The 13,876-nt window shown below is 49.1% G+C and overlaps 1 protein-coding gene across 2 annotated transcripts in view; it reads left to right on the top strand.

The window, feature by feature from the left end:
* The window catches only part of MYSM1 (Myb like, SWIRM and MPN domains 1), a 45,818-nt gene that overhangs the window by 2,113 nt on the left and 29,829 nt on the right, over positions 1 to 13,876 (top strand). The window contains exons 2-10 of one of the 2 annotated variants that reach the window (XM_066597762.1): positions 746 to 824; positions 1,380 to 1,450; positions 1,763 to 1,840; positions 3,012 to 3,041; positions 4,516 to 4,594; positions 6,005 to 6,103; positions 6,835 to 7,475; positions 8,625 to 8,755; positions 8,839 to 8,942. In XM_066597762.1, coding sequence (XP_066453859.1) covers positions 746 to 824; positions 1,380 to 1,450; positions 1,763 to 1,840; positions 3,012 to 3,041; positions 4,516 to 4,594; positions 6,005 to 6,103; positions 6,835 to 7,475; positions 8,625 to 8,755; positions 8,839 to 8,942 — 1,312 coding nt within the window. Of the gene's footprint in view, positions 1 to 745; positions 825 to 1,379; positions 1,451 to 1,762; positions 1,853 to 3,011; positions 3,042 to 4,515; positions 4,595 to 6,004; positions 6,104 to 6,834; positions 7,476 to 8,624; positions 8,756 to 8,838; positions 8,943 to 13,876 lie in introns of both variants that reach the window. The other variant, XM_066597761.1, reaches the window with a different exon arrangement.

The following is a 13,876-nucleotide window of genomic DNA, read 5'->3' as shown; positions in this document are numbered from 1 at the left end:
CTATACAGGCCGTGTGAAGGCCGCCGTAGGGCTCGTGTCCACGTTACATGCGTGATACACGGTGAATGAAGGCAATGAAAGTCAATGGGCTTTCGTTCTTCCATGCGCATCGGCGTGGAAATAAATCTCTGCCCGTACACAACGTTGTGCAGCGTTTCCATACAGGAAATAAAAGAAATCACTTTACATATGTCTGTGGCGTCAGATCCCCGGGCATGTGCCGTGCCATAGGCCCCCTGCGTACGGGTGGGAATTCTGCGGCGGGATTTCCCACAGAATTTCCGCCCGTGCGCATTACAATACACAATCCTTTGCAGACGGCCAAGATTTGTGCACGTGAAAATGCATGCGGAAGACAAAATGCGCCATGCTCCATTTCAGAAATGTCACTCCCGGGCCGCTGGCTCTGCGCATGCGCCCGCTGCTGGCACATCACAGAGCCGGAGCCGCGGGAGAAGGTGAGCGGCGCACTGGTCCCTGCAGGGGCTCAGGGTCGGGTCCCGCTGCGAGAATTCTCGCAGTGGGATCCGACCTGGCAGTCTGCAGCCGGCCATACTCGGCCTGTACGCAGTCTCTGCCAACTCCATGCTGGCAGAGCTTATGGGCTGTAATGTGTAAAACGCTCCGAGCCCCTGCAGCAGTTTATACGTACGGTCGTGGGCATGAGCCCTTAGGGACCATTTCTAGAGGAGATCAGAGATGTGTAGAGTCCGTGCCACTAACCGCATCTACTTGTGTTCTGCAGGGCCTATGAAAGTCTCAGCTCACCGTTCACCCCCGATAATTACCTGGACCCTGTGTGGAAACGAGAAGATGAGCTGACTGTAAGTAACTGGCTGAGTAATCCTTTCCATCTGTAGAGCTGCACTCACTATTCTGCTGGTGGAGTCACTGTGTACATACATTACTTATCCTGAGCTACATCCTGTATTATACCCCAGAGCTGCACTCACTATTCTGCTGGTGGAGTCACTGTGTGCATACATTACTTATCCTGTACTGATCCTGAGTTACATCCTGTATTATACTCCAGAGCTGCACTCACTATTCTGCTGCTGGAGTCACTGTGTACATACATTACTTATCCTGAGTTACATCCTGTATTATACTGCAGAGCTGCACTCACTATTCTGCTGGTGGAGTCACTGTGTACATACATTACTTATCCTGCACTGATCCTGAGTTACATCCTGTATTATACCCCAGAGCTGTACTCACTATTCAGCTGGTGGAGTCACTGTGTACATACATTACTTATCCTGTGTTGATCCTGGGTCACATCCTGTATTATACTCCAGAGCTGCACTCACTATTCTGCTGGTTGTTCTGCTGTACACTGAAGGTACAGAGCATTAGTGATGCTTTCTCCTCTTCTCTAGCCGTGGACTCTGGACAGTACCATCAGCGATGAGAACCGAGCCGCCATAGAGAAGATGCTCCTGGAAGAAGAGTATCCTTTATTGAACACATTTTTTCGGCTGCGCACATTCAGCAGTACTCGGTCTCTTTGGGTCTCCAGTGCTGACCTCTTAATGCAGCTCAGTTGGATATATTGGTTTATTGGATGGCCCAAACATATTTCCACTAAATCTGCTGCTGTCTGTATATTTGACTTCTCTCTGCTCAGCTGCTATTCCTCATCATGTCACCGGTCTGTGCCGGATTATCAGATGCCAAACTATCGGGGGTGGAACTTCCCGGTGCGGCAGTGAACTTTGTGTTGTTACGTTTCTCCTCTGCAGTCCTTCCTTAGCCGCTCCAGGTATTACTTCTCCAACAAGCCGCCCGCAGCCAAGTTCTGGATGGAAGTGAAGGATGATGACAAGCCCGGGATCAAAAGGTCTAGTGAGGAGTAATTATCACGCCTCGTCTCCTGTAGTATTATTACTGGGGGCTCACTCACACGGGCATAATATGCGGTGCTCAAAGCCCATTGATTTCTATTGGGCCTCTCACACTTGCGGGTTTTTTTCACGCATGTAAAAAATGCAGTATATCCTGTTTTGATGCATATCACGTGCCAGTAAGGGATATGACGATTTAACAGATGCAGCGAATACGCATGTACATAATCCACGGGACACACGCGACCGTGCGAGTGAGTCCTTAAAGGGGGGCCATGTACTTTTATGGGATTGTACACAATTGACTTTGATAACCTATCCAGAGGAAAGCTGGTAAGTTTGATCTGTGGGGGTTTTGCTGCTGAGACCCCCCCCCCCCCCACCGAGAACAGGGATCCTGTGCCCATCTTCTAACCTTACTGCACCCACCCACTGCAGCGGTCGCACATACGTGGTCTGCTCCATTCATTTGCATGGGTCTGACGGAAATAGCCCAGTACAAGCTCTCTAGTATCTCCAGCAATCCCATTGAAGATGAATGGAGCGGCACAGCATATGGATGACCGCCGCTTGGGGGTAGGGGGGGTGAAGGTCGACACGGGACCCGCGTTCTCAGGATGGGTGGGAGTTTCATAGATGAGGCCCCTACTGATCATACTTTTATCACCCAACCTATGGGAAGTCCCTTGCGGTAGAACCCCTTGAAGATGCTTTCATATTGGCGGGTGTGATATCAGTCTGAGGAACTCCGACCAATATCATACCTGCAAAGTTTTTGCCATGAGTGCAGTGCATTTTCACGCTTCTATATGGGGGGCAAAAAAGAAATTGCATCACACTCGTGAAAGTTGCATCAGGGTGTGGTGCGGTTTTGTTTTTTTTTGTACTGCTCCAATAGACAAGAATGGGCTTTATTGTACAAAAAAATACAACATGCTGTGACTTTAATGTTTCGCAGCGAGAGGGAAGAATCATACATGCAAATAACGAGTCGTATTTCCCTGCGGGTTTTGAACGTCTCACACCGCACAAAACTTGCGTAAGAATATCAGTTGCGTAAATGCGGCCTGAAAGTTGTAGCAGTCGAGGGCTCAGCCCCCTAGTTGTATTAACCACCAGCATTCCTCCATCTCTTGTGTCTGACATGCATTATGTTCTCTCCTACAGGAGTCCGCAGAAGAAAGTGGCGCGAGTTCCGTAAGTAGCGGGATAGATAGTTCTTGTGGTGTTGATAGGTGGAAGTTAAAGGGATTACAGTTTCCGGGGCTTTAAAAAAATGTTGTGGGCAGGGACTATGAGAATAAGCCATACTCACCAGTGAGATGTAACCCTGCGCTCATCCGATGCACTAGCTCCGCCCCCAATGCTTTGGACCAGGGAGCCGCGGGCTGCTGTCATGTGCCGTTCATTGTACACAAAACCACTCTGTCGGGCACGGGCTTCAAAATTGCGTTAATGGACCTGACCGCTGAAGCTAAGGATTGGCTGTGAGCAGTCATGTGTCCAATGATCAATGCGTGACTTCCGCGGCATCTTCCAGGACAGTGGGGGAGGGGACATCTGACCAGAGCGTATTTTGGTATTGGATGTAACGCTTGCGGCCTTATAGTGACACGGGTATAGGTGCTGCCCGCCTCCTTAGGCTGATCAGTCAGAGGTTGTGTTAGGCTCGGAGGTTGGCACAAGCTGCTGGCAATGCAAAAGTTGTAATGGAAACACCAGTAGTGTAAAAGGAATCTTTGACAACCAACCAGTAAGGCACCTCCAGGTTTTCAACCTTGTAGTAAGACAGCTGGACAATACAGGGTAGTGGCGGCGGTGGTGGCGGCGGATAGCCACCAACGTCCGTCGACAAATGAGGGTCTCTTACATGGAACGATTATCGTTCGAAAAACTGTTGGCCCGCGCCAACTTGAACGATATTATTCAGTGTAAGGCCAAATGCACACGGGTGGAAATTCCGCGGCGGGATTTCCGCCCGTGCCCGCTGCCATAGGATTGCATTAGATAATGCAATCCTATGCAGACCGCTGCGATTTGACTGTGTGAAAACTCACGTGGTAAACCGCAGCATGTCCTATTTCTGTGTGAGCCTCGCACAGAAATGTCACTGGTGACGCGCCGGCTGTGGTCTGCGCATGTGTGGCTGTTCAACAGCCGGCGCAGAGCGAGACGCCGGGAGGAGGTGAGTGCCGAGTCACTGCAGGGGCACGGCTCTCATTCCGCTGCGAGAATTCTCGTAGCAGGATCCGACCCTGCCGTCTGCAGGAGGCCTAAAAAGGCCAACGATTGAACAACGATCTAGAATTTATTTTCTCATTGTTTGTCATTTGTGTTAAAGATAATCGTTAACTCTTTCACAACTTGTTGTGTGTGAACATCAAACAAAATGTAACTCTTTCCAATCCAGTGTCTGACTCCGTCTGACATTTGAGACTTCCCTGTAAAGCTCTGATGTAGGGTGAGGTCCGACACATGCTTCTAACATTATGCAGGACAGCTCTCCAACACAGTGCCTGCTCCATACAAACCTAAGGTGCATATATGCGCTGGGGCGATAAGGGTTAAGAAAATAAAACGAGCGCCAATAAACATGCGTGTTGGCCGTCACTCCTTACATCAGGCAGGGAATTAGTCGCCGTACTATTAATGTGCTGTGCTTGCCTTCCAGGGTCAGATCCCCAGCTAAGCCCAGCAACGGCTCGGTGAAGTGGACCGCAGAGGAGAAAGCGCTGTTTGAGCAGGGACTGGTGAGCGACGCCGGCTTTGTTTTGTACTTTGGTTGGTAATTGGAGTTCCCCTTCAGATGATCTGCATGATTTCTAGTCGTCGGCTCAGTGCACTTCTGGACCTGATAGTGTCTTCCTCCTTCCCCCACCGCCGTTTTAATCCTTGCGCAATAGACTACACCTGTCTGACAACCAGACCAGCAGATGAGCTGCAAAACTACCTGCACAGCGTCTACACAGCAGTTCAGCGCAATGCTTAAGAAACTACCGCCATACGATACTCGGGTGAGGCTGTATTTACACAGGCGATGTTATCGTGCAAGTTCTGTGAGTTGCCATACGCACAAAACTCGCTCAGAAATAAAGCCTATTATTTGCAGTGGGTGGAGCTATATGAGCGGTTTTTCTCTTGCAGCGGTGCTGCAAGATGGAAAGGTTGCAAAATGTCCAGTTTTTGGGTGATATTGCCCATTATTACCTATGGGAGGCAAAAGTTGCATCGCACTCGCGTGTCACGTGTCGGTGTGATGCAGTGTTTGCCATTTATAAGTACTGGAGCAATATGTGTGTAAAGCAAAAAGCATTGCACTAGCAGAAAAATTGCACGCTGCACGCACAATATTAGTATCACACTCGCCCGTGTAAATACAGCCTTATACCGCTTTTAACCCCTTCCCGACGCGTGCCATACTTGTACAGCACACGTCAGGTATTTGTGTATGGAGTGGGCTCTGGAGCTACGAACACAGGTCTGTAGACCCCCTCCAGCATTGAAGCTGATGTGATCTGTGCATCTGCACACATTACATTCCCTTAAAGGGGTTGTTTCATAGAACGCCTTATATTCTAGTAATAAACCCAGCTATACTTCCCTCTGAGGCTGCGGGGATCCAGCGCTTAAGTCTGCTGTGGCCCCGGTGGTTGTTGTAACATATGTCACAGAAATTCAAGTGACCGCTGCAGTTCATGAGCGGCTGCAGCATCACATTTCTGAAGTCCTGACATCATGGCACTTAGGATGTGACCGCCAATGCCAAAAGATCAAGCAGGGATGCCGCAGCAATCATGTGATTACCTGTGCCACCATATGTCACCACAATCACTGGGACTGCAGCGGGCTGTAGCGCTGGACCCCGGCGGCCGCAGAGGGGTAAGTATAGCTGTGTTTTCATTATTTTCATTCAGGGGTCCTATTGAAAAGGGGTTGTCCAGTCACCAGCCACCCCTTTTAATGTTTTAATGCCGTCCCTCTTCCGATTACTGGACAACCATGTAATAAGTTATCATGTTGGGTCCATCGGAGCCGTTTTTGCAGTTGGTTTCCACTCCAGTTAAATTATGGGGTCCAGAGTGAAGGGGAGAGAAGTTATGATGCATCTTCATGCGGACATTTCGGTATCATCAGTTATTGTTCTTCCGTGTGTTTTAAAGGCCAAGTTTGGCAGACGCTGGACAAGTATTGCGAGGCTGATCGGGAGCCGCACAGTGCTACAAGTCAAGAGCTACGCAAGGCAGTACTATAAGAATAAGGTCAGTGCTCACTCCTCAAAGGGGTTTACATTGTACAAAACGGATTGTCTCACACCCTATGAGAAGATTCAGAGTTATGGACGGGGGTCTTCTGTTCAGGATCCGCCTCTTATGGCCAAAGAGCAGAGTAGTGAGTCTCTCTCTGGAGGACCCTCCTGCATGGCTATGAATGGACATTGCATAGCACTTCATGTTCCCTGTGGGGGGCGCAGCTGGGAAACTGAACACTTAGGTTGGGTTCACACAGGGCGGCGGATTTGCTGTGGAAATTCTGTCCGGATTTTCATTGCGGCAAATCTGCCTGCGGCCGCTAATCCTGGTATTAGCCGGCCATGTGGACGAGATTTATCAAAAATCCCGTCCACGTGGGACGGCCAATCTGTCATGGCAAAGCTGGCAGAAGCTGGCGCTGTGGCGCGGATTCCCCAGGCGCAGCATGTCTAAATTTTTTAACTTTGTTTTCATTGCGGCTACCCTGCTCTCTATGGGAGCGCCATCCACAATGGAAAAGCATGCCGCCAAGCCACTCTAAAACCGTCAGCAATATCTAGTTTTTTTGCTATGGCAAGACCGTGAGATTTCTGGTGGGATTCCACCTTGTGAAAACCCAGCCTTACTGCCAGGCTTCCCCACAGATTCCAGCTGATCTCGGGAGTCCCAGCAGGAGGACACTACATTTAGGTCAGTTCCTCTATCTCTGCCCAGTAATGACATCTGTTCTATTTGTACAGTGTAAAGCAGAAAATGGAGAAAAAGATCCAAAAGTGGATTCTGCGGTTCTTCACCTTCTCCGTCTTGAGGGTCCCGGAGGGGATGAACTGTCCGCGTTCCGAGGTCGAGACGATCCAAACCTCAATGCTGTAAAGATCGAAAAATTATCGGACGATGAAGAGATCGACATTACGGATGAGAAGGAGGAGGAGCTTGCCAGTAATGGAAACCTGCACGATCAATTAGTGACTCCAGCAGAGGAGGCGGGGCACGCTGTCACTGAACAGGGGGAGGAGTCAAGGACTAACAGTCTGTGTCACCCAACAGACCTAGATGGTGGCCATTGTCTCCATGCCCCTATGTCTGCGACCCTGAGCGACGCTCCGGTCTCCAGTCCCCAGGAGGAGGCAGCGGCGAGTCCCACCACTCCACATACGGACATTCAAGACAAGAACGGCAGTCCTTTCGCATTACCTTCCCCTCCACCCTGTGAGCAGCAGGATGAAGTGGATGAGCTGAAGCCCCCAGAACAGGAAGTAGAAATAGAGCAAGAAGTTATTTCCGAGGAAGAAAAACAGGCGATCTCTGAATTTTTTGAGGGTCGTCAAGCGAAAACTCCAGAGCGTTACCTGCGGATCCGCAATTACATCTTAGATCAATGGTAATGTACGAGGTGTCAGGAGGTACCGCCGCATAAAGTTCAGTTCTAGAGTTTTGTAACCACTTCGCTCACTCAAAACGCGCCGGTTTCTTTATGATCTAGTAAAGCTGCCCAAACACCTTCATCAACTGTCTCACAAACCATCTTCTACCTGACAGCGGTTCTCACTGACTCCATCATGAACATCGGCTCAACCAAACATTTCTGTGTTTGGGGAGGTGAGCCGCAGCTCTGGGGCCAGCTTCTGTTTGGGAACAATGGGATTCGGTGTTGAACTTCAACATCCGCAATCCTTCCGTCCCGACATCACCTGTTGGGGGAACGTTGAGCCGCCCTCATGCACATCCGAGAGTCGTCTGACAGCACCGTTATCGGCAGCGTCCGATGACTAATGTCTATGGGGGCCTTTAGTCTTTTCCATTTACATGGGCAGACAGTTTATGATGCAGATACTCTTATCCACTAAACTGTGTTCTTCGAGGGCTGCTCTGGAGTTTTCCAAGATGGCTGCTCTGCTTCTTAGGCAACCTGGTGCACCATGTGCTTTGATAGACACGTTAAGCTGTTGTCTGATTGGTCAGCGCTGCTGACATGACACACAACAATATGCCCCTTTAAGTTCCCACGCTGCAAAATAAGTTTTTGTACTTCCTGTTCCCTCCAGCAGTCCAGTGCTACGGTACCCTTGTTGTTTGCTGCTGATGTTGTCACTGAAAGTTGACCGTTGCAACAAATCTGAGGCTGAAGCGTCGCCGGTCCTGGCATCATAGCGCTCAGGTTGGGAGTCTTAATGCCAGGGGAACGAGTGGTGACGCCATACACTAAAGGGGGCATGTTTCTCAGTAACCATATAACCCCTTTAAGAAGTGGTGAGACTAACTCGGAAGACTGCAAGAACAGACGGATCTGTGGCAGTGCAGCCCTAGAGGAGGCGTTAGTCAATATAATTATACCCCCCTTCCCCCCCCCCCAGACCCCACCCCAACTTGATGCCCCTTCTGATTTCTGCTGGTTGCAGCGATGCCATTTAGACACCATGTAGTTCCAGATCTCGGTCCTCGTGAATGTTCACTGAGCCGGTAATGTCCATCTGTAAAGGATGTAGTTGTTGGTGTCGTTTAACCCAACTTCTCTCTTTATCGATCGCAGGAAGAATTGTAAACCAAACTATCTAAACAAAACGTCGGTGCGTCCGGGGCTGAAGAACTGCGGCGATGTCAACTGCATCGGGCGCATCCACACCTACCTGGAATTAATCGGTGCCATTAACTTCGGCTGTGGTAAGTCACCGGACGTCATGTTGTGTCCAGCGAATCGCCAACCTCTTTACCAAACGCTCATCACCCTTTCTGTAAATTTCCAGACCAAGCCGTCTACAACCGGCCGCGACCAGTGGACAAAGCCAAATCCAAGATGGGGAAGGACACCCTGGAAGCCTACGAGTTGGCCCATCGTCTGCAGTCTATGGTATGATGACTTAGCTATGATCTATTGCAACTGGCCAGTCAGTATTGTGAGTGCAGCTCTGGCTGTGACTGGAGTGTAATCCTTCATAGTAGGTTCTATTCACATCAGGTTTGCCACCTGATATGGCAAGAACAGTGCAGCCATTAGCTTTGGCAGACCCCTTTATAAGCCAGTGGGGTGCGTCATTTGCCATTTGTCTCTATGGGAATTCCAAGTAGGTGTATAGCAGAAGTCCTGATGCCCGTGTGAACTTCACCTTTGGATGAATTCATATGACTGTATAAAACTCGCCCATGAGCAGCTGCAAAAAACTTTAATTTTTTTTTTCATCCATGTGCTGTTTCATATACAATCGGCATTTCCATTTTTTTTTTTTACTTCTGTCCATCATCTGTCATGTGAATTAGGCCTTAATCAAGATCACTACTAGTTAAATGGTAGCTAACATTTTCAAACAACTTGTGCTTGTATGATACCAAGTGTGATCACTCGGAAAACTGCTGCTTCAGTTGCCTAAAATGTGTTTTTGTGCTGAAAAATCTGCTGGCCACTAGGGGTCGCACTTCCTCCTAACTTGCTGTCAAGTGATGTTACCTATGTTACTGAAGATTGCATAATGGCAGAACAGGAAGTGTCGGAAGGGGATAAGTCATCCTGCTCATTGAAGTCTAGGAGAGCACAGGGGAGTGGGAGAAAGGGAGACCACCACATATGTACTTAGAGCTAATGGTGAGTTATTTGCTACTTTTTATTCACCCCACTGCTCAGTCCTGCTCTACACTATCCTACGAACTTGGGGAGGACAAAAACCTCCCGTGGAGCAGAGGGGTATGAATGTCTGCCTATTAAGACGTGCCTGTGGCAGAGCTTAAAGGGGTTGTCCCGAGGCAGCAAGTGGGTCTGTACACTTCTGCATGGCCATAATAATGCACTTTGTAATGTACATTGTGCATTAATTATGAGCCATGCAGAAGTTATAAAAAGTTTTATACTTACCTGTTCCGTTGCTGGCGTCCTCGTCTCCATGGTGCCGACTAATTTTCGCCCTCCGATGGCCAAATTAGCCGCGCTTGCGCAGTCCGGGTCTTCTGCAGTCTTCTATGGGGCTCCGTGTAGCTCCGTGTAGCTCCGCCCCGTCACGTGCCGATTCCAGCCAATCAGGAGGCTGGAATCGGCAGTGGACCGCACAGAAGAGCTGCGGTCCACGGAGGAAGAGGCCATCTTCAGCGGTGAGTAGAGAAGTCACCGGAGCGCGGGGATTCAGGTAAGCGCTCCGGTGAGCTTTCTTTACCTCCCTGCATCGGGGTTGTCTCGCGCCGAACGGGGGGGGGGTTGAAAAAAAAAAAAACCCGTTTCGGCGCGGGACAACCCCTTTAATAAAATGACAGTAAGCAAGTGGAGGAGGGGAAGAAGTCTTCCTGCTGATTTGAAGTCTAGGAGAGCATGAGGGAGAGGCTCGCATACATACTAATACTGAGTTATTTGCTACTCTTTATTCACATCTGCACTGCTCATTACTGCTGCACATTGTTCTACATGATGATGCTCTGTCTATTTGTATGCGATGCAGACCGAGAGCAAAATCTGCAGTTTTCTGCACAGTCGGTAGAAGACGACATGGTAGCTAGGTTCTTCCCATCAGTTCAAGGGATACAGGAAATTTAGAGATATAACCTGCAGAGAGGAAAATGCAGAGTACAAGTCATCTAATGGCTAGTTATAGTGTTCCTCATGCACACACGACAGATTATTCTGAACCGATAGGTACACTGTAATTAGTGCACAATGACTAGTCCATTAACCCCTTAAAGCCCTGTGACACAGTATATATACTTTGCAATGATCTTGAATGCTACCCCTGTGCCACAAGATCAGCGCAGGCGTGCGGCTGTAAGGGAGTGTTCACACAACATTTTTTTCGCTACGCTGTGGGATTACGTCTGGGGCTTCCATCACCGGGGCGGCATTGTGCCGAAACCCCCGAACAAAAGTGAATGAAACCATTCACGGTCATTAGTGAAACGGAGAGGACTTTGTTGTGTTCTGTTTGGAGTATAGAATAACATGGCGGACTGCGCTATTATATACTCCCAATATGACGGAAACCCTGTCTTAAAGAGACTAAGGGGCTCTCCGAAAACAGCAGCGCGACGGCATGACCGAACGAGAATGAACTGAACCATTCACTAATGACCGTGCACGGTTCCACCAGTTTCTGTTGCATTATGCCGTCACAATGCTGGTTTCGGTCGCTGTGATGGAACTCCTGAAGGATTTGCACAGCTCTGTTGGAGCGCTGCTATACACACAACCAAGCCTCTGTTGGGATCTGATAGTCCTGCATACGGTGAGATTCACACGGCAGCATTTGCGCACTCAATACGCAGAGAATAGAAACCATTGATATCAATGGGTTTGTTCACATTTCCATATTTTGCGAGCGCATCACAATTCGCACACAAACCAGCATCATTCAACCCGCAAATACACAGCGATCAGGTGCGCACAAATACGCTTCTGCTCGTATGAAGCCGGCCTAAAAAAAATAATAAACAGCAATTTACCTGGCAGTCCATTGCAGATCGGTGACCGAGCCCTTCGTGGTAAAGGCTCCCCCATGATCTGTGGAGGAGCAGGTAAGTCCACGGTACAGGTGATCGGCCACTCGTCACATTACATAATCCAGCACCTCTTCAATTTAGCAGAGTTTCCCAAACGCCAGTCCTCAAGACTAGATACTACACATGAGTGATGTTTTCCTGCACAGTGATGCGATGCCAGAAAAAAGTCACGCCACGTCCTATCTTTGGGCGTGCCCTCGCATCGCCCAATGTTTGCACTAGAGCTGGCGGCAGTATCGCACCACATGCTGGGTGCACACGAGTGCGATGCAAGGTTTACCATTAAAAACAATAGGAAACACTCCGCTGTCAGCGGATGCGAGGTGGTTTTGTTGGTGAGCGCAATTTCGGTCTGAGATTCATGGCCCGATATCACACTCTCCCGTGTGAAATCAGCCTTACTTACTGTCTAAAGAGACTGCGAGGCAACTGAGGTTTGTGACAAGGTCAGAGCCTGTTTGAAAGCCAGGAGACTGGCTGCGGCTCTGGCTGTGACTAGGGTGGCTGCGGCTCTGGCTGTGACTAGGGTGGCTGCGGCTCTGGCTGTGACTAGGGTGGCTTGGCTCTGGCCACCCTTGTCTCTAGGGTAGGAGACGTGATGTAACTAGACATTCGCTGCGTTGATGTCTACGATGCGTTCCGGAACATATTCAGTACTTGCGAAGAGGTAATTTGACACTAAGAAGCCGCTCACTTCGCTCCTTCGGCCAACAAGAATAAATATCTCCTTTTATTGCACATTTCGTGGACAGAGCGGCCGGCGGTTTTTGGCAACGGATTCCTATAAGGCGCGCGGTGCTGTTTTTATTCCTTTTTAGAGTTTTTAAATTGTCCTTTGCGCGGAGGCGACGGCCGCCTGCGGAGATTTATGTGCCGAGCTTCACTCCTGCCCTTTTATGCAGCTCTGGAGAGAAGGAGAAAATGAAGGCGGTTTCATGCAATTTTACACAAAATCAATGGAGATTAAAGAATGTTTTACCGCTTTTCTTCGGGAACGCACACATTTCTTTCTTACTATCGGCGGCCGGAGCCAAAGTGCCTTTTATATGTAGACCTGGAGCGTTTCCAGCCGGAGTCGCCGCTGCAGCCTGGAATTACTGCCACATTGCTGCATAGCACAGGGACCGGGTAATAAAACCCAAAAACAGCAGGACCGAGAGCTGAGATACTCTGCAGCCACGCTCCCATAGATGCTCATTGCAGTATCCGCAGATTTAACCCTTTAAGGGAGCAGCCAGTTGTGACCTTTCAGACGCAGGGAACGTTTTATTTCCATCTGCCCTTATTGCATCCCAACAGATGGAAATAATTTTATATAACTTTTTTTTTTTGGTTTAAGTTGCATTAAGTAGAACCATTCATCTTGGTGTCTAATCCTTCTTCTTTTGTGTGTGTGGAGGGGGGGTGATGCAAAAGAAGAAACCCTTTCCTGTCTGTGTCACTGGGGGACACAGGAAGACCTTGTGTATAGCACCTGTCACTAGGAGGCGACACTAAGAAGAGAAATAGTTGGTCTCTCCTACCAGCTGTACTCCTTTTGCAGGCACGGAGCTTAAATATGTTTTAGCTTAACCCCCATATTGATCTGATAGGCAGTCTATCAAGCCACCTCATGGGGATGGCTTGATAGGCATTCTGCCAAGACAGCCCTAGGCCATTTCAGAAGGTCCCTCGGCTGCCATGACACCCGCACTGCTCCCTGCGTTCTCATCTTTCGGGAATTTAAATGTCACTGTCAGAATTGACAGCGGCATTTAAAAAGTTAACAGCTCTGATGAGTTGTGCGGCTAATCAGACCTGTCATTAGAAGGAGCCGGCGCTTGTTGCATAAAGAGGGATCACCGCACGATCTCGCTCCATACACTGACCGCCAATACAGGCCATCAAAAGGCGTATCGGCGGTTACTAAGGGGTTAAGGCCCATTTACACGTAATGATTGTCGCCCAAATTAACGAAAGCAAGCAATAATTATTACGTGTAAGCGCGAGTCATCGCACACTTTCCGTTTGCTTCCTATTGTTGCTCAGTTTCAACCAGCATAAAAATCGTTGGCTCGATCACTTATCGTTGGGTCTAAACACTCCCCGCTCGTAGCAATGTGAATGATTCTTAATGATGATCTGCCTGTCTAAACATCCTGCATGAGCGCCAACCACTGCAAACCAATTAACGGTGACATCACTCGTTCGTTCAAGCGACAACTCGTGTAGAAGGGACGTTCGTGTCCAAAGGAGTGTGCTGCTTTTACGTTTTTGTGTTAAGGCAAGACCTACCATCTACTTGGTCTATAGATTCATCTCCCATAGGGGGCA

Source organism: Eleutherodactylus coqui, chromosome 3, assembly GCF_035609145.1.
Source record: "Eleutherodactylus coqui strain aEleCoq1 chromosome 3, aEleCoq1.hap1, whole genome shotgun sequence".
NCBI classification, from domain to species: Eukaryota; Metazoa; Chordata; class Amphibia; order Anura; family Eleutherodactylidae; genus Eleutherodactylus; species Eleutherodactylus coqui.
The sequence above is the reverse complement of the archived record's forward strand: the minus strand, read 5'-3'. Positions and strand labels throughout refer to the sequence as shown.